This window comes from Poecile atricapillus, unplaced genomic scaffold (assembly GCF_030490865.1).
Source record: "Poecile atricapillus isolate bPoeAtr1 unplaced genomic scaffold, bPoeAtr1.hap1 scaffold_360, whole genome shotgun sequence".
Lineage (NCBI taxonomy): Eukaryota > Metazoa > Chordata > Aves > Passeriformes > Paridae > Poecile > Poecile atricapillus.
Window position 1 is genome coordinate 1 of NW_026709155.1, and position 18666 is coordinate 18666.

Here is an 18666-nt window from a genome sequence, read left to right on the forward strand (position 1 = left end):
TTGTGTGCAGGTGTGTACAGGTGTGTGTGGGGCTGGGGAGTGCGCACGCTGCAGCGCATCCGCAAGAACTCCTTCGTCATGGAGTACGTGGGGGAGGTGAGTACAGGTGTGATACAGGTGTGTACAGGTGTGGTACAGGTGTGTAGAGGTGTGTACAGGTGTGTGCAGGTGTGTACAGGTGTGTACAGGTGTGCACAGGTGGGTACAGGTGTGTACAGGTGAGTACAGGTGTGTTCAGGTGTGTCCAGGTGTGCCCAGCTGTGCCCAGGTGTGTCCAGGTGTGCCCAGGTGTACCCAGCTGTGTCTCAGGTGTGTCCAGCTGTGCCCAGGTGTGTCCAGGTGTGCTCAGGTGTGTCCAGCTGTGCCCAGGTGTGCCCAGGTGTGCTCAGGTGTGTCCAGCTGTGCCCAGGTGTGCTCCTGTCGCAGATCATCACCTCGGAGGAGGCGGAGCGCCGGGGCCAGGTGTGCCCAGGTGTGACAGGGTTCAGGTGTGCCAGGTGTGCCAGGTGTGTTCAGGTGTGTTTAGGTGTGCCCAGGTGTGTCCAGCTGTGCCCAGGTGTGTCCAGCTGTGCCCAGGTGTGTCCAGCTGTGCCCAGGTGTGTTCAGGTGTGTCCAGCTGTGCCCAGCTGTGCCCAGGTGTGCTCCTGTCACAGATCATCACCTCGGAGGAGGCGGAGCGCCGGGGCCAGGTGTACGACCGCCAGGGCGCCACGTACCTGTTCGACCTGGACTACGTGGAGGACGTTTACACCGTGGACGCCGCCCACTACGGGAACATCTCCCACTTCGTCAACCACAGCGTGAGTGGGGTCACCTGGGCAGGTGTGGGGTCACCTGGGCATGGGTGGGGTCACCTGGGCATGGAGGGGTCACCTGGGACAGGTGTGGGGTCACCTGGGCAGGTGTAGGGTCACCTGGGCATGGGTGGGGTCACCTGGGCAGGTGTGGGGTCACCTGGGACAGGTGTGGGGTCACCTGGGCAGGTGTGGGGTCACCTGGGACAGGTGTGGGGTCACCTGGGCATGGGTGGGGTCACCTGGGCAGGTGTGGGGTCACCTGGGTACAGGTATGGGGTCACCTGGGCATGGAGGGGTCACCTGGGACAGGTGTGGGGTCACCTGGGCAGGTGTGGGGTCACCTGGGCATGGAGGGGTCACCTGGGACAGGTGTGGGGTCACCTGGCACAGGGTGGGCGTGGCTTCCCAGATGTAGGCATGGCTCAGGGTGGGCGTGTCCCCGGTGGGCGTGGCTCAGGGTGGGTGTGTCCCCAGTGGGGTGTGGCTCAGGGTGGGTGTGGCTCAGGGTGGGCGTGTCCCCCGTGGGCGTGTCCGAGCCGTGTGGGCGGGGCAGTGCGACCCCAACCTGCAGGTGTACAACGTCTTCATCGAGAACCTGGACCAGCGGCTGCCGCGCATCGCGCTCTTCGCCACGCGGCCGATCCGCGCCGGGGAGGAGCTCACCTTCGACTACAACATGCACGGTACCTGGGACACCTGGGGACACACCTGGGGAGACCTGGGGACACCTGGGGACAGCTGGAGACTACACCTGGGGGGGGGACACCTGGGGACACCTGGGGACAGCTGGGGACACCTGGGGACACCTGGGGACACCTGGGGACACACCTGGGGACAGCTGGGGACACCTGGGGACAGCTGGGGACACACCTGGGGGCACCTGGGGACAGCTGGGGACACCTGGGGACAGTTGGGGACACCTGGGGACAGCTGGGGACAGCTGGGGACAGCTGGGGACAGCTGGGGACACACCTGGGGGGTTTTGGGGTCCCACCTGTGTCTGTCACACCTGGGTGATTCAGGGTCACACCTGGGTGGGTTTGGGGTCACACCTGGGTGGGTTTGGGGTCACACCTGGGGGTTTTGGGGTCACACCTGGGTGGGTTTGGGGTCACACCTGGGGGGGTTCAGGGTCACACCTGGGTGGGTTTGGGGTCACACCTGGGTGGGTTTGAGATCACACCTGGGGGTTCAGGGTCACACCTGGGGGGGCTCAGGGTCCCACCTGTGCCTCACTGTCACACCTGGGTGGGTTTGGGGTCACACCTGGGTGGATTTGGGGTCACACCTGGGGGTTTTGGGGTCACACCTGGGTGGCTTTGGGGTCACACCTGGGGTGTTTTGGGGTCCCACCTGTGTGTGACTGTCACACCTGGGGGGGTTTTGGGGTCACACCTGGGTGATTCAGGGTCACACCTGGGTGATTCAGGGTCACACCTGGGAGGTTTGGGGTCACACCTGGGGGTTCAGGGTCACACCTGGGGGTTCAGGGTCACACCTGGGTGGCTTTGGGGCCACACCTGGGGGGTTCAGGGTCACACCTGGGTGGGTTCGGGGTCACACCTGGGGGTTTTAGGGTCCCACCTGGGGTGTTCAGGGTCCCACCTGTGCCTGAGTGTCCCCCTGTACCTGCAGTGGACCCGGTGGACGCCGAGAGCAGCCGCATGGACTCCAACTTCGGGCTGGTGGGGGGGTCCCTGGGGGGCTCCCCCCGCGCCCGCGGCCGCATCGAGTGCAAGTGCGGGGCGGCCTCGTGCCGCAAATTCCTGTTCTGAAACACCTGGGCCACACCTGGGCCACAGCCAGAGCTCACCTGGGCCCCGCCTGCGCCGCCGCCGGGGAACCGGGGAACGGGGAGGGGTTTGGGGGGGGCCTGGTGGGTTTGGGGAGGGGTCTGGGGGGTTTTGGGGGTCCAGGTGTGTCCTGAGGAGGAATTTTGGGCTCCAGGTGATTTTGGGGTGGGGTCTGAGGGGTTTTGGGGATCCAGGTGGGTCCTGAGGGGTTTTGAGGATGAATTTTGGGGGTTCAGGTGCGTCTTGAGGAGGAATTTTGGGGCTCCAGGTGATTTTGGGGAGGGGTCTGAGGGGTTTTGGGGAGAGGTTTTGGGGTCCCAGGTGGTTTTGGGGAGGGGTCTGAGGGGTTTTGGGGCTCCAGGTGATTTTGGGGAGGGGTCTGAGGGGTTTTGGGGAGAGGTTTTGGGGTCCCAGGTGATTTTGGGGAGGGGTCTGAGGGGTTTTGAGGAGGAATTTTGGGGCTCCAGGTGATTTTGGGAGGGGTCTGGAGGATTTTGAGGGGTTTTGGGGGTCCAGGTGAATCCTGAGGGGTTTTGAGAAGGAATTTTGGGGGTCCAGGTGATTTTGGGAGGGCTCTGGAGGATTTTGAGGGTTCAGATCATTTTGGGGAGGGGCCTGGAGGGGTTTTGGGGGTCCAGGTGCATCCTGAGGAGGGATTTTTGGGGATCCAGGTAATTTTGGGAAGGGTCTGAGAGGTTTTGAGGAGGGGTTTTGGGGGGGTCCAGGTGACTTTGGGGGGGGGGGGTCTGAGGGGTTTTGGGGGCCCAGGTGGGTCCTGAGGGGTTTTGAGGAGGAATTTTGGGGCTCCAGGTAATTTTGGGTGGGGTCTGGAAGATTTTGAGGAGGGGTTTTGAGGGTCCAGATGGGTCCTGAGAAGGAATTTTGGGGCTCCAGGTGGTTTTGGGGAGGGGTCTCTGGGGTTTTGGGGTCCAGGTGATTTTGGGAGGGATCTGAGGGATTTTGAGGAGGAATTTTGGGGGTTCAGGTGCGTCCTGAGGAGGGATTTTGGGGTCCCAGGTAATTTTGAGTGGGGTCTGAGGGGTTTTGGGGCTCCAGGTAATTTTGGGTGGGGTCTGGAGGATTTTGAGGAGGGGTTTTGGGGGTCCAGGTGGATCCTGAGGAGGAATTTTGGGGCTCCAGGTGATTTTGGGAGGGATCTGGAGGATTTTGAGGAGAGATTTTGGGGGTCCAGGTGGATCCTGAGGTGTTCTGAGGAGGGATTTTGGGGCTCCAGGTGGTTTTGGGGAGGGGTCTGATGGGTTTTGGGGCTCCAGGTGATTTTGGGATGGGGTCTGTGGGGTTTTTGGGGTCCAGGTGATTTTGGGAGGGGTCTGGAGGATTTTGAGGAGAGATTTTGGGGCTCCAGGTGATTTTGAGGGGTCTCCAGGTGCCACCTGATCACAGCACCTGTAAAATCACCCGGAGGGGATTTTGGGGAGGGGTCCAGGGAGATTTTGGGGTGTTGAGCTGTTTTTGGGGTATTTTTGGGGTGTTTTTGGGGTGTTGAGGAGGGGTCTGGGGACATTTGGGATATTTTGGGGTCACACCAAACTCAAGAGCCACACAGGGGAGTTTTGGGGTGGATTTTGGGGAAGATTTTGGGGAGATTTCGGAGCCACGCGCCGCCCAAAAACCTCACCGCGTTCTGGGCTGGGTTTGGGGGGGATTTTGGGGGGAATTTGGGGTTTTTCAGGGGAATTTTGGGGTTTTTCAGGGAGGTTTTGGGGTGGATTCCAAGGTGGATTTTGGGGCAGATTTGGGGCTTTTCACAGGGATTTTGGGGCACATTTTGGGGCAGTTTTTGGGGTTTCCCACAGGGATTTTGGGGTTTCTCACGGGGATCTCAGAGCAGTTTTTGCACTTCCTCACGGCGATTTTGGGGCAAATTTTGGGGTGGTTTTTGAGGTTTCTTACAGGGATTTCAGGGCAGTTTTTGAGGTTTCTCATGGGGATTTTGGGGTTGGGGATTTTGGGGCAGTTTTTGGGTTTTTTTATGGGGATTTTGGAGCAGATTTCAGGGTGGTTTTTGAGGTTTCTCATGGGGATTTTGGGGCAGTTTTGGGGGTTTTTAATGAGGATTTTGGGGCAGTTTTGGGGGTTTTTAATGAGGATTTTGGGGCAGTTTTTGAGGTTTCTCACAAGGATTTTGGGGTGGTTTTTGGGGTTCTCCACATGGATTTTGGGGTTCCCCGTGGTTATTTTGGGGGTTCAGGGTGGTTTTTGGGGTTCCCCACATAGATTTTGGGGGTTCCCCATGGTTATTTCGGGGTCCAGGGTGGTTTTTGGGGTGGTTTTTGGGGTGTTTTTTTGGGTCCAGGGTGGTTTTTGGGGTGGTTTTTGGGGTGTTTTTTTGGGTCCAGGGTGGTTTTTGGGGTGGTTTTTGGGGTGCTTTTCGGGGTTCACGCGTGCTGGCGGCGCCACACGATGACGGTGCCGGCGGCGTCGCCCGAGGCCAGCAGGGACTCGTCGCAGTTGAAGGCCACGGCGAGCACGGCGGCCCCGTGGCCCTGCAGGGTGTTCACGGTGGCGCGAGCGGCGCGGCCCACGTCGAAAAAATGCACAGAGGCGTCCTCGCTGCCTGTCACTGTCACAGGAGGGACATTGGGGACATTTGGGGACATTTGGGGACATTGGGGACACCCTGAGCCCTCCTCGCTGCCTGTCACTGTCACAGGAGGGACATTGGGGACATTTGGGGACATTGGGGACACCCAGAGCCCTCCTCGCTGCCTGTCACTGTCACAGGAGGGACATTGGGGACACTGCAGGGACACCCAGAGCCCTCCTCGCTGCCTGTCACTGTCACAGGGGGACATTGGGGACAGGGCTGGAGGGAGGGGAACTGTCCCTGGACCCACCCCAGTCCATCCCAGTGACCCCAAATCCATCCCAGTCCCCTCCCAGTTCCCCCCAGTCCCTCCCAGTCCGTCCCAGTTCCCCCAGTGTCCCCCAGTCCCCTCCCAGTCCCCTCCCAGTCCGTCCCAGTTCCCCCAGTGTCCCCCAGTCCCCTCCCAGTCCCCCCCCAGTCCCTCCCAGTCCGTCCCAGTTCCCCCAGTGCTCACCCACGCAGGCTCCCTGTCTGAAGGACATCAGGGGACAGAAGCAGCTCCTCAGGGGCTGCTCCCGGTGCCGGGTGGGGAAACTGCGCCGGAGCCTCAGCCCCGGGGCCCCCGAGCCCCCCTCGTCCTCCACCACCCTGGGGGGGGAAAAAAGGGGTGAGAAACACCCCAAAAACACCCCAAAAACATCCCAAAAACACCCCAAAAACCCCAAAATCACCCCAAAAACATCCCAAAAACACCCCAAAATCACCCCCAAATCCCCCCCGAGCCCCCCTCGTCCTCCACCACCCTGGGGGGGGGAAAAGGGTCAGAAACACCCCAAAAACACCCCAAAATCACCCCAAAATCACCAAAATCACCCCAAAAACACCCCAAAAACACCCCAAAAAACCCCCCCGAGCCCCCCTCGTCCTCCACCACCCGGGGGGGGAGAAAGGGGTCAGAAACACCCCAAAAACCCCAAAATCACCCCAAAAAGCCCCCCCGGGGTACCTGAAGAGCAGCAGGCGGTCGGGGCAGGCGTTGAGCAGCAGGGAGGGGTCTGGGGCCTCACACTCCCCAAAGACCCCCCAAATCCCCCCTAAAGACCCCCAAAACCCCCTCAGAGCCCCCCAAAGACCTCCTAAAATCACCCAGAGACCCCCAAACCCCCCAAAGACCCCCCAAAAAGCCCCCCAGAGGCACCTGAAGAGCAGCAGGTGGTCGGGGCAGGCGTTGAGCAGCAGGGAGGGGTCTGGAGCCTCACACCCCCCAAAGAACCCCCAAATCCCCCCTCAAAACCCCCCAAAGCCCCTCAGAGCCCCCCAAAGACCCCCCAGAGACCCCCCAAAACCCCCTCAGAGCCCCCCAAAACCCCCCCAAAAGCCCCCCAGAGGTACCTGAAGAGCAGCAGGCGGTCGGGGCAGGCGTTGAGCAGCAGGGACGGGTCCGGAGCCTCACGGCTCCCAAAGACCCCCCCAAAGACCCCCAAAACCCCCCCAGAGACCCCCCAAAACCCCCCCAAAAGCCCCCAGACTCACCTGAAGAGCAGCAGGCGGTCGGGGCAGGCGTTGAGCAGCAGGGAAAGATCCGGAGCCTCACGGCTCCCAAAACCCCCCCAAAACCCCCTAAAATCCCCCAGAGACCCCCAAAGACCCCCAAAACCCCCTCAGAGCCCCCCAGAGAACCCCCAAAAACCCCCCTGGGGGTACCTGAAGAGCAGCAGGTGGTCGGGGCAGGCGTTGAGCAGCAGGGAGGGGTCCGGAGCCTCACGGCCCCCAAAACCCCCCAGAGACCCCCCAAAGACCCCCTAAAACCCCTCAGAGACCCCCAAAGACCCCCTAAAACCCCCCAGAGACCCCCAAAACCCCCTCAGAGCCCCCCAAAGACCCCCCAAACCCCCCCCAAAAGCCCCCCAGAGGCACCTGAAGAGCAGCAGGCGGTCGGGGCAGGCGTTGAGCAGCAGGGACGGGTCCGGGGCCTCACGGCCCCCAAAGAACCCCCAAATCCCTCCTAAAGACCCCCAAAACCCCTCCAAACCCCCTCAGAGACCCCCAAAACCCCCTCAGAGCCCCCAAAGCCCCCCCAGAGCCCCCCAAAAAGCCCCCAGACTCACCTGAAGAGCAGCAGGCAGTCGGGGCAGGCGTTGAGCGGCAGGGAAGGATCCGGAGCCTCACGGCCCCCAAAGACCCCCCAAAATCCCCCCAGAGACCCCCCAAAGACCCCCCAAACCCCTCAGAGCCCCCCAAAACCCCCCCAAAACCCCCCTGGGGTACCTGAAGAGCAGCAGGCGGTCGGGGCAGGCGTTGAGCAGCAGGGAAGGATCCGGAGCCTCACGGCTCGCCCAGGCTCGCGCCGACAGCGACGTGATGGAACCACCGGCCTGGACCAGCAACCGCGAGGCCTTGGTCAGCCGGCCTGGGGATCCCAGTATCAACCAGTGCCTCCCAGTATGGACCAGTGATGTCCCAGAGCCTCCCAGTATGGACCAGTGATGTCCCAGAGCTGCCCCAGAGCCTCCCAGTGCCGCCCCAGTATCAACCAGTGTCTCCCAGTATGGACCAGTGATGTCCCAGAGCCGCCCCAGAGCCTCCCAGTGCCTCCCAGTATGGACCAGTGCCACCTCTGAGCCACCCCAGTGCCTCCCAGTATCACCCAGTGCTGCCCCAGTGCTGGACCAGCAACCGCGAGGCTTTGGTCAGCCGGCCTGGGGATCCCAGTATCAACCAGTGCCTCCCAGTATGGACCAGTGCCACCCTGGAGCCACCCCAGAGCCTCCCAGTATGGACCAGTGATGTCCCAGAGCCACCCCAGTGCCTCCCAGTGCCGCCCCAGTATCACCCAGTGCCTCCCAGTATGGACCAGTGATCCCCAGTGCCTCCCAGTATGGGCCAGTGATGTCCCAGTGCCTCCCAGTATGGATCAGTGCCACCTTGAAGCCACCCCAGAGCCTCCCAGTACAGACCAGTGCTTCCCCAGTGCCTCCCAGTATGGACCAGAGATATCCCAGTGCCTCCCAGTATGAACCAGTGACGTCCCAGTGCCTCCCAGTGTCACTCAGTGTCTCCCAGTTGCTCTGTACTCACCCCAAATCCCCTCCCAGTCCCTCCCAGTTCCTCCCAGTGCCCTCAAATCCCCTCCCAGTGCCCCCAAATCCCCTCCCAGTATCCCCAAATCCCCTCCCAGTCTCTCCCAGTTCCCTCCCAGTCCCTCCCAATGCCCCCAAACCCCCTCCCAGTCTCTCCCAGTCCTTCCCAGTATCCTCAAATCCCCTCCCAGTTCCTCCCAGTGCCCCCAAACCCCCTCCCAATGCCCCCAAATCCCCTCCCAGTCCCTCCCAGTTCCCTCCCAGTTCCCTCCCAGTCCGTCCCAGTGCCCCAGCAGCCCGTACCGGTGGCGGGGTCGCACAGGAACGATGACACGGAGCCGCGATCGTCGCCGGCCCAGAGGACGCGCCCGGGGGCGTCGAAGCAGAGCGAGAGGACGCGGCCGGGCAAGCGACCGGCGCCGCCACGAGCCGCCTTCCCCGTGGAGATGTTCACCACTCGCACCATGTGCCGGGCACTGCCCACCTGGGGGGGCACAGAGAGACCCCCAAAATCACCCTGAGACCCCCAAATTCACCCTGAGACCCCCAAAATCACCCTGAGACCCCCAAAAAAATCCCCAAAAAAATCCATCCTTAAATCCCACCCTGAGACCCCCAAAATCCCACCCTGAGCCGCCTTCCCCGTGGAGATGTTCACCACTCGCACCATGTGCCGGGCACTGCCCACCTGGGGGGCACAGAGAGACCCCCAAAATCACCCTGAGACCCCCAAAATCACCCTGAGACCCCCAAAATCATCCTGAGACCCCCAAAATCACCCTGAGACCCCCAAAATCATCCTGAGACCCCCAAAATCATCCTGAGACCCCCAAAAATATCCCCAAAAAATCTGCAAAAAAATCCATCCAAAAATACCACCCTGAGACCCCCAAAATCATCCTGAGACCCCCCAAAATCCCACCCTGAGCCGCCTTCCCCGTGGAGATGTTCACCACTCGCACCATGTGCCGGGCACTGCCCACCTGGGGGGGCACAGAGACACCCCCAAAATCATCCTGAGACCCCCAAAATCACCCTGAGACCCCCAAAATCCCACCCTGAGACCCCCAAAATCATCCTGAGACACCCAAAATCACCCTGAGACCCCCAAAATCATCCTGAGACCCCCAAAATCCCACCCTGAGACCCCCAAAATCACCCTGAGACCCCCAAAATCACCCTGAGACACCCAAAATCCCACCCTGAGACCCCCAAAATCATCCTGAGACCCCCAAAATCACCCTGAGACCCCCAAAATCATCCTGAGAACCCCAAAATCACCCTGAGACACCCAAAAAAATCCCCCAAAAAATCTGCAAAAAAATCCATCCAAAAATACCACCCTGAGACCCCCAAAATCATCCTGAGAACCCCAAAATCACCCTGAGACCCCCAAAATCCCACCCTGAGACCCCCAAAATCACCCTGAGACACCCAAAAAATCCCACCCTGAGCCGCCTTCCCCGTGGAGATGTTCACCACTCGCACCATGTGCCGGGCACTGCCCACCTGGGGGGGCACAAAGAGACCCCCAAAATCACCCTGAGACCCCCAAAATCACCCTGAGACCCCCAAAATCATCCTGAGACCCCCAAAATCACCCTGAGACCCCAAAAAAATCCCCAAAAAAATCCCCAAAAAAATCCTCCAAAAAATCCATCCTTAAATCCCACCCTGAGACCCCCAAAATCACCCTGAGACCCCCAAAATCACCCTGAGACCCCCAAAAAAATCCCCAAAAAAATCCTCCCAAAATCCCACCCTGAAACCCCAAAAATCCCCCCTAAACCTCACCCTAAGATCCCCAAAATCACCCTGAGATCCCCAAAATCACCCTGAGACCCCCAAAATCACCCTGAGACCCCCAAAATCACCCTGAGACCCCCAAAATCATCCTGAGACCCCCAAAATCACCCTGAGACCCCCCAAAATCATCCTGAGACCCCCAAAATCACCCTGAGACCCCCAAAATCACCCTTAGACCCCCAAAAAAATCCCCCCAAAAATCTCCAAAAAAATCACCAAAAAACCCTCCAAAAAATCCCCCAAAAAATCCCCCCTAAACCTCACCCTGAGACCCCCAAAATCACCCTGAGAACCCCAAAATCAACCTGAGACCCCCGAAATCACCCTGAGACCCCCAAAATCATCCTGAGACCCCCAAATTTCAGGATGATTTTGAGGTGCTTCAGGATAATTTCAGGATGATTTTAGGGTAATTTCAGGATAATTTCGGGATAATTTCAGGATGATTTCAGGATAATTTCGGGATAATTTTGAGATAATTTCAGGATAATTTCAGGATAATTTCAGGATAATTTTGAAATAATTTCAGGATGATTTCAGGATGATCTCAGGGTGATTTTTGGGGTATCTCAGGATGATTTTGGGGTTATTTTGGATGATTTTGGGCTGTCACCACAGTCAGGTTGTTATTAAGCAGCTGGAACGCGCAGCACAGCAGCGCAGCCCCGTCGGGGTCGGGATAATTTCAGGATAATTTTGAGATAATTTCAGGATAATTTCAGAATAATTTCAGGATAATTTCAGGATGATCTCAGGGTGGTTTTAGGGGTATCTCAGGATGATTTTGGGGTATCTCAGGATGATTTTGGGATGTCTCTCACCACAGTCAGGTTGTTATTGAGCGGCTGGAACGCACAGCACAGCAGCGCAGCCCCGTCGGGGTCAGGGTGTTTTGGGATGGTTTTTGGGGTATCTCAGGATGATTTTGGGGTATCTCAGGATGATTTTGGAGTGTTTCTCACCACAGTCAGGTTGTTATTGAGCGGCTGGAAGGCGCAGCACAGCAGCGCAGCCCCGTCGGGGTCGGGATAATTTCAGGATAATTTTAAGATAATTTCAGGATAATTTCGGGATAATTTCGGGATAATTTCAGGATAATTTCAGGATGATTTTGGGGTATCTCAGGATGATTTTGGGGTTATTTTGGATGATTTTGGGGTGTTTCTCACCACAGTCAGGTTGTTATTGAGCGGCTGGAAGGCGCAGCACAGCAGCGCAGCCCCGTCGGGGTCGGGATAATTTCGGGATAATTTCAGGATAATTTTGAGATAATTTCAGGATAATCTCAGGATGATTTCAGGATAATTTCAGGATGATTTCAGGATGATTTCAGGATGATTTCGGGGTGTTTCTCACCACAGTCAGGTTGTTATTGAGCGGCTGGAAGGCGCAGCACAGCAGCGCAGCCCCGTCGGGGTCGGGATAATTTCAGGATGATCTCAGGATGATTTTGGGGTTATTTTGGTTGATTTTGGGATGTCTCTCACCACAGTCAGGTTGTTATTGAGCGGCTGGAACGCACAGCACAGCAGCGCAGCCCCGTCGGGGTCGGGCACGCGGCGGATGCAGCGCCCATCCCCGGGGTCCCAGAGGCGCAGGGTGGCGTCCAGCGACGCTGACACCAGGACGTCGTTGGACAGGGACCAGGCGAAGTCGGAGACGCCGGCGCCGTGACCCCGCAGCAGCCGCAGCACGGCCGGCGGCCCCGGAGCCAGGCGGCAAACGGAGAGAGTCCCGTCCATGGAGCAGCAGGCCAGGAGGTGCCGCTCGTCGTGGGCAAACTGCACCTTGCGGACTGGGGAGGGGGTGGGACAGGGGTGAGACCCCTCCCCAAAATCCTGCAGGAATGGGGAACCCCCCCCAGAGCCAAAGGGAACCCCCCAGAGCCCTTGGGGAACCTTCCAGAACAGAGGAACGACCCCCAGAGCCCTTGAGGAGCCCCCGACCCAGGCCAGGAGGTGCCGCTCGTCGTGGGCAAACTGAACCTTGCGGACTGGGGAGGGGGTGGGAGAGGGGTGAGACCCCTCCCCAAAATCTCACACAGCCAGGGGAACCCCCCCAGAGCCAAAGGGAACCCCCAAAGAGCCCTTGGGGAGCTCCCCAGAGCCAAGGAGAAGCCCCCGACCCAGGCAGGAGGTGCCACTTGTCGTGGGCAAACTGAACCTTGCGGACTGGGGAGGGGGTGGGACAGGGGTGAGACCCCTCCCCAAAATCTCATCTGCCAGGGGAACCCCCCCAGAGCCAAAGGGAACCCCCCCAGAGCCAAAGGGAACCCCCCAGAGTCCTTGGGGAACCTTCCAGAACAGAGGAATGACCCCCAGAGCCCTTGGGGAGCCCCTGACCCAGCCCAGGAGGTGCCGCTCATCGTGGGCAAACTGAACCTTGCGGACTGGGGAGGGGGTGGGACAGGGGTGAGACCCCTCCCCAAAATCCTGCAGGAATGGGGAACCCCCCCCAGAGCCCTTGGGGAACTTTCCAGAACAAAGAGAGCCCCCCCAGAACACAGGAATGACCCCCAGAGCCCTTGAGGAGCCCCCAACCCAGGCAGGAGGTGCCGCTCGTCGTGGGCAAACTGGACCTTGAGGACTGGGGAGGGGGTGGGACAGGGGTGAGACCCCTCCCCAAAATCTCATCTGCCAGGGGAAACCCCCCAGAGCCCTTGGGGAACTTTCCAGAATAAGGGAACCCCCCCAAAGAGCCCTCAGGGAGCCCCCCAGGACAGAGGGACCACCCAGGTGCCCCCCAGGTCCCTCCCCAGTTCAGGTCTCGGCAGGGTCTGGGGGGTTTTGGGGGTCCCAGGTGTTTCTGGGGGGGGTCCCAAGTGTTTCTGGGGGGGGTCCCAGGTGTTTTCCCTGGCTCTGGGGGGTTTTGGGGGGGTCCCAGGTGTTTTGGGGGGGTCCCAGGTGTCTCTGGGGGTTCCCAGGTGTCTCTGGGGGGGGGTCTCAGGTGTTTTCCGTGGCTCTGGGGTGTTTTGGGGGGGGGTCTCAGGTGTTTTCCGTGGCTCTGGGGTGTTTTGGGGGGGGGTCCCAGGGGTTTTCCCTGGCTCTGGGGTGTTTTGGGGGGGTCCCAGGTGTTTTGGGGGGGTCCCAGGTGTTTTCCCTGGCTCTGGGGTGTTTTGGGGGGGGTCCCAAGTGTTTTCCCTGGCTCTGGGGGGTTTTGGGGGGGTCCCAGGTGCCCCCCAGGTGCCCCCCAGGCCGTACCTGCGCTGTCCAGGTGTTGGTCGAACACGTGGAACACCCCAGCGAAGGCGTAGTTCTCGCTCAGGGTGGTGTCCCCGGCCATGGCCCTGCTGGCCTCGGCCAGGGGGGTGGGCACCACTCCGGGGGGGCTGCAGGGAGGGGGGGGAGAAGGGGGGTGTGAGACCCCCACCCCAATTCCCACCCACCCCCAGGATCCATCGGGACCCCCCCGAGCACAACCCGGCACCCCCCGGGCCCGGCAATGGGAGCGGCCAGGGGGGATGGGGACCCCCCCCAGGACCCTGAGACCCCCCAGGACCCTGAGACCCCCCCCAGGTACCCCCCTGAGACCCCCCCAGGACCCTGAGACCCCCCCCCCAGGTACCCCCTGAGATGCCCCCAGAACCCTGAGACCCCCCCCAGGACCCTGAGACCCCCCCCAGGACCCTGAGACCCCCCCAGGACCCTGAGACCCCCCTCAGAATCCTGAGACCCCCCCCCCAGAACCCAGAAACCCCCCCAGGTACCCCCTGAGACCCCCCCCAGAACCCTGAGACCCCCCCCAGAATTCTAAGACCCCCCCCAGAACTGTGAGACCCCCCCAGGTGCCCCAAGACCCCCCCCCAGAACCCTGAGACCCCCCCAGGCACCCCCGACCCCTCCAGGCAGCGATTGGCACCTTCCAACCCCCCCCCCTCCCCAAATGGTCTCACCCAAGGCTGTGAATCCCCCCCTCCCCACCCCCAGCAGCGATTTTGGGGAGGGGGAGACACCTTAAGACCCCCCCCAAAATACCGAGACCCCCCCAAACCCGCCGGGGACCCCCCCAGACCCCTCCCCAACACCCCCCAAAGACTGAGACCTCCCCCAGCCCCCCAAAAGACCCCAAACCCCCCCCAAAAATCCCAAAAGGACCCCAAAACCCCCCCGGGACCCCCCCAAAGCCCCCGGGACCCCCTCCCCAATTCCCCCCCGCCCCCCCCGGGGGTCTCACCGCTCGTCAGGGCCCCCCCGCAGCCCCCCCGGGCCGGAGCTGCGGCTCAGGGAGCGCCGGTGCCCCCGAGACCCCCGCGGGTCCTCCTCAAAATCCTGGGGGGGGGAAAGGGTTGGGACCCCCCAAAATGGGGGTGGGGGTCCCCAAAATGGGGGTGGGGGTCCCCAAAATGGGGGTGGGGGTCCCCAAATGGGGGTGGGGGGGTTCTAAAATGGGGGTGGAGGTCCCAAAATGGGGGTGGGGGGTCCCAAAATGGGGGTGGGGGTCCCCAAATGGGGGTGGGGGGTTCCAAAATGGGGGTGGGACCCCCCAGGACCCCCAAAATGGGAGCTGGGACCCCCAGACCCTCCCCCAAAAGTTTTGGGGTTGTTCTGAGCCCCCCCAGGTGTGTCCTGACCGCCCCAGGTGCCCCCAGGTGTGTCAAGGTGTACCCCAGATGTATCTCAGGTACCCCAGGTGTCTCCAGGTGTACCCCAGGTGTGTCCAGGTGTGTCCAGGTGTACCCCAGGTGCCCTCAGGTATGTCCAGGTGTGTCCTGACCGCCCCAGGTGTCCCCAGGTGTGTCCCCAGGTACTCCCAGCTGTGTCCAGGTGTATCTCAGATCCCCCCAGGTGTCCCCAGGTGTGTCCAGGTGTACCCCCAGGTGTACTCCAGCTCCCCCCAGGTGTGTCCAGGTGTATCTCAAGTCCCCCCAGGCCCCTCCAGGTATCCCCAGGTGTACCCCAGGTGTGTCCAGGTGTACCCCAGATGCCCCCAGGTACCCCCAGCTCCCCCCAGGTGTGTCCAGGTGTATCTCAGATCCCCCCAGTTGCCCCCAGCTGTATCCCAGGTGTGTCCAGGTCTATCTCAGATCCCCCCAGGTGCCCCCCAAGTGTGCCCAGGTGTATCTCAAGCCCCCCCAGGTGTGTCCAGGTGTATCTCAAGCCCCCCCAGGTGTGTCCAGGTGTATCTCAAGCCCCCCCAGGTGTGTCCAGGTGTATCTCAAGCCCCCCCAGGTGTGTCCAGGTGTATCTCAGCTCCCCCCAGGTGTGTCCAGGTGTATCTCAGCTCCCCCCAGGTGTGTCCAGGTGTACCCCAGGTGTGTCCAGGTGTATCTCAAGCCCCCCCAGGTGTATCCAGGTGTACCCCAGGTGTGTCCAGGTGTATCTCAAGCCCCCCCAGGTGCCCCCCAGGTGTGTCCAGGTGCCCCCAGCCCCCCCCAGGTGTGTCCCCAGGTACCTCCATGCGGTCCAGCGTGGTCCTGCTGGCCCTGAGGCCGCTGCGGCAGCTGCCGGGCTCGGACAGGGCCCCGTAGCGCTGGGCCAGGAGCCGCGCCCGCAGCCGCAGGTACCAGCGCCGCGCCTCACCTGCCAGCGCCCCGCCCTGCGCCCGCTCCCGCAGCAGCTGCGAGCGCCGCCGCACGTACTGCGTGCGGAACTGCGGCAGCTGCGGCGTGCGGTACGCCGCGTACCTGCGACAGGTGAGACACGGGAGAAATGGGGTTAATTCTGACAAAATTGGGAAAATTCTGTCAAAAATTGGGAAAAATCCATCCAAAACCTGGGAAATTTCTGTCAAATTATGGGAAATTTACACCCAAAAATTTGGGAATTTACACCCCAAAATTGGGAAATTTCTGTCAAAAATTAGGGAATTTGCACTCAAGAATTCAGGAATTTACACCCAAAATTGGGAAATTTACACCCCTAAACTGGGGAATTTACACCCAAAAATTCCTGAACTTACACTCAAAAATCAGGAAATTTCTGTCAAAAATTGGGGAATTTACACCCAAAACGTGGAGCTGCAGCAGCTGCGAGCGCCGCCGCACGTACTGCGTGCGGAACTGCGGCAGCTGCGGCGTGCGGTACGCCGCGTACCTGGGACGGGGAAATACAGGTGAGATACAAGTGATGGACAGGTGAGACACAGGTGATGGACAGGTGAGACACAGGTGATGGACAGGTGAGATACAGGTGATGGACAGGTGAGATACAGGTGATGGACAGGTGAGAGACAGGTGATGGACAGGTGAGACACAGGTGATGGACAGGTGAGACACAGGTGAAATACAGGTGATGGACAGGTGATGGACAGGTGATGGACAGGCGAAACACAGGTGAAATACAGGTGAGACACAGGTGAAATACAGGTGAGACACAGGTGAAATACAGGTGAGATACAGGTGAAATACAGGTGAGATACAGGTGATGGACTGGTGACATACAGGTGAGATACAGGTGAGATACAGGGGAGAGACAGGTGAGGAACAGGTGAAAGACAGGTGAGATACAGGTGATGGACAGGTGAGAGACAGGTGAGAGACAGGTGAGAGACAGGTGAGATACAAGTGGGATACAGGTGAGACACAGGTGAGAGACAGGTGAGAAATGGGGTTAATTCTACACAAAACTGGGAAATTTACACCCAAAAACTGGGCAATTTACATCCAAAAATTGAGAAATTTACACCCAAAAATTCAGGAATTTACACCCAAAAATTCCTGAATTTACACCCAAAAAATGGAAATTTACACCCAAAAATTCGGGAATTTACACCCAAAACTGGGAAATTTATGCCCAAAAATTGGGGAATTTATACCCAAAAATGGGGAATTTACACCTAATAATTAAAAAATTTACACCCAAAAATTGAGAAATTTCTGTCAAAAATTGGGAAATTTACACCAAAAATCGGGAAATTTACACCCAAAATTGGGGAAGTTACACCCAAAAATCGGGGAATTTACACCCAAAAATTGAGAAATTTCTGTCAAAAATTCGGATATTTGTACCCAAAAATTGAGGAATTTACACCTAAAAATTGGGAAATTTACACACAAAAATTGGGAAATTTACGCCCAAAATTGGGGAATTTACACCCAAAATTGGGGAATTTACACCTAAAAATTGGGAAGTTTCTGTCAAAAATTGGGAAATTTCTGTCAAAAATTGGGAAATTTCTGTCAAAAATTGGGAAAAATCCACCCAAAACCCAACCCAGGAGTGCAGAATTTGACAGGACAGATGAGACAGGTGAGATACAGATAAGAAACGAGATTAATTCTACCCAAAACCAGGAAAATTACATCCAAAAACAAGCCCAGGTGAGGCAAATCCACCCCAAAAATGCCCCAAATACCCAAACCCTCCAAAAATCCACATCCAGGAATGAGCACCCCCCTCCTCAAAGGCACCAAATACCCAAAATTCCCTCAAAAAAAACCTCCAGGGATTAAAATCCCCTCACAAAAAGCTCTCAGGGACCCAAAATCCCCTCAGGGACCAAAAATCTCCTCAGAAGAAGCCCCCAGGGACCCAAAATCCCCTCAGGGACCAAAAAATCTCCTCAGAAGAAGCCCCCAGGGACCCAAAATCCCCTCACAAAAAGCTCCCAGGGACACAAAATTTTCTCAGGAAAAGCACCCAGGGACTCAAAAGCCCTCAGGGATTTAAAATCACCTCACGAAAAGCCCTCAGAGACCCAAATTCCCCTCAGGAAAAGGCCCCAGGAACTCAAAAGCCCTCAGGGATCCAAAATCCCCTCACAAAAAGCCCCCAGAGACACAAAATTTCCTCAGGAAAAGCCCTCAGGGACCCAAAATCCCTCAGGGACCAAAAATCTCCTCAGAAGAAGCCCCCGGGGACCCAAAATCCCCTCACAAAAAGCTCCCAGGGACACAAAATTTCCTCAGGAAAAGCCCCCAGAGACTCAAAAGCCCTCAGGGACTTAAAATCACCTCATAAAAAGCCCTCCAGGACCCAAATGCCCCTCAGGAAAAGCCCCCCGAGCTCACCTGGCGTCCACGGCGAGCACCTGCTGCCACACGGCGGCCATGGCGGCCGCGGCCGCCGCGGGGGGACCCTGCCGAGGGAACAACGATGTGAGCTGAGGGGAAAAAGGAGGAAAAAAGGGAAAAAACCGCACCGGGAGAGGGCGGGGCGGCCTCACCTGCGCGTCCCGCTCCACCTCCGCCTCAGGAGCTCCGCGGGGCCGGGGCTGGGCCGGGGAAAGGCTGGGGAAAAGCCGCGCTTGGGCCGGGGGAGTGAGGCTACGCCTGACCGGAAGTGGCGGCGGCGCCGCCTCACGCCCAAATGGCGGCGCGCGTCTCCCTAGCGACGGGGAAGCGGCAGGAAGGGGCGTGGCCTTTGATGTGATTGGTTGGTTTTCCGAAAAGGGGCGGGGCTTTGATAATTCCCGCCTTATTTATGGTGGCGGTGATTGGTTAAGCGCACAGAAGGGGCGTGGCTTAAGCTGCTCTCTATGGTTGAGGCATTGCCAGAGCGCCCCCGTTTGGCCGCTCCGCCCGGCGCCTCTCGTCTGCCCCGGGTCCTCCCACCCGCCGGCTTTGCGGCAGCGCAGCGGGGCGAACGCTGCGCTTTACGGCAGCGGCTCGGGGGGTCCCGGTGCAGTTTTTTGGGGGGGATCCCGGGGGGCTTTCGGAAGCTCCGAGGCGGCTCCGTGAGCACCGAATTCCCCCCGGTGCCCTC

The 18666-nt window shown here is 59.3% G+C and overlaps 2 protein-coding genes across 2 annotated transcripts; one reads left to right on the plus strand and one right to left on the minus strand.

Annotated features, from left to right (window-relative positions):
* Window positions 1–21: 21 nt before the first annotated feature.
* Window positions 22–2609, plus strand: LOC131574499 (histone-lysine N-methyltransferase SUV39H1-like; the record flags this gene model as incomplete). The annotated part of the gene is made up of 4 exons (XM_058828970.1): window positions 22–96; window positions 654–800; window positions 1351–1480; window positions 2433–2609. Coding segments are annotated over 4 exons (492 nt in total), but the record flags the coding sequence as incomplete, so codon positions are not given.
* A 1286-nt stretch (window positions 2610–3895) lies between these two features.
* LOC131574500 (WD repeat-containing protein 13-like) lies at window positions 3896–18040 on the minus strand. Its single transcript, XM_058828972.1, has 9 exons — window positions 17973–18040; window positions 15416–15647; window positions 14198–14292; window positions 13225–13352; window positions 11512–11819; window positions 8522–8702; window positions 7407–7548; window positions 5653–5786; window positions 3896–5174 (listed from the first exon to the last, which is right to left on the minus strand). The coding sequence occupies exons 1-9, from the start codon at window positions 18011–18013 to the stop codon at window positions 4990–4992; spliced, it is 1446 nt and encodes a 481-aa protein (XP_058684955.1). The 5' UTR covers window positions 18014–18040; the 3' UTR covers window positions 3896–4989.
* Between the last annotated feature and the right edge of the window lie 626 nt (window positions 18041–18666).

Coding starts and splice junctions, on each gene's coding strand:
- LOC131574500 (XM_058828972.1), bottom strand. CDS start 18,013: ATGGCCGCCGTGTGGCAGCAGGTGCTCGCCGTGGACGCCAG. Junction 13,353..14,197: donor CGGGGGGGCCCTGACGAGCG/GTGAGACCCCCG, acceptor CCCTCCCTGCAG/CCCCCCCGGAGTGGTGCCCA. Junction 7,549..8,521: donor CCTGTGCGACCCCGCCACCG/GTACGGGCTGCT, acceptor TGGGATCCCCAG/GCCGGCTGACCAAGGCCTCG.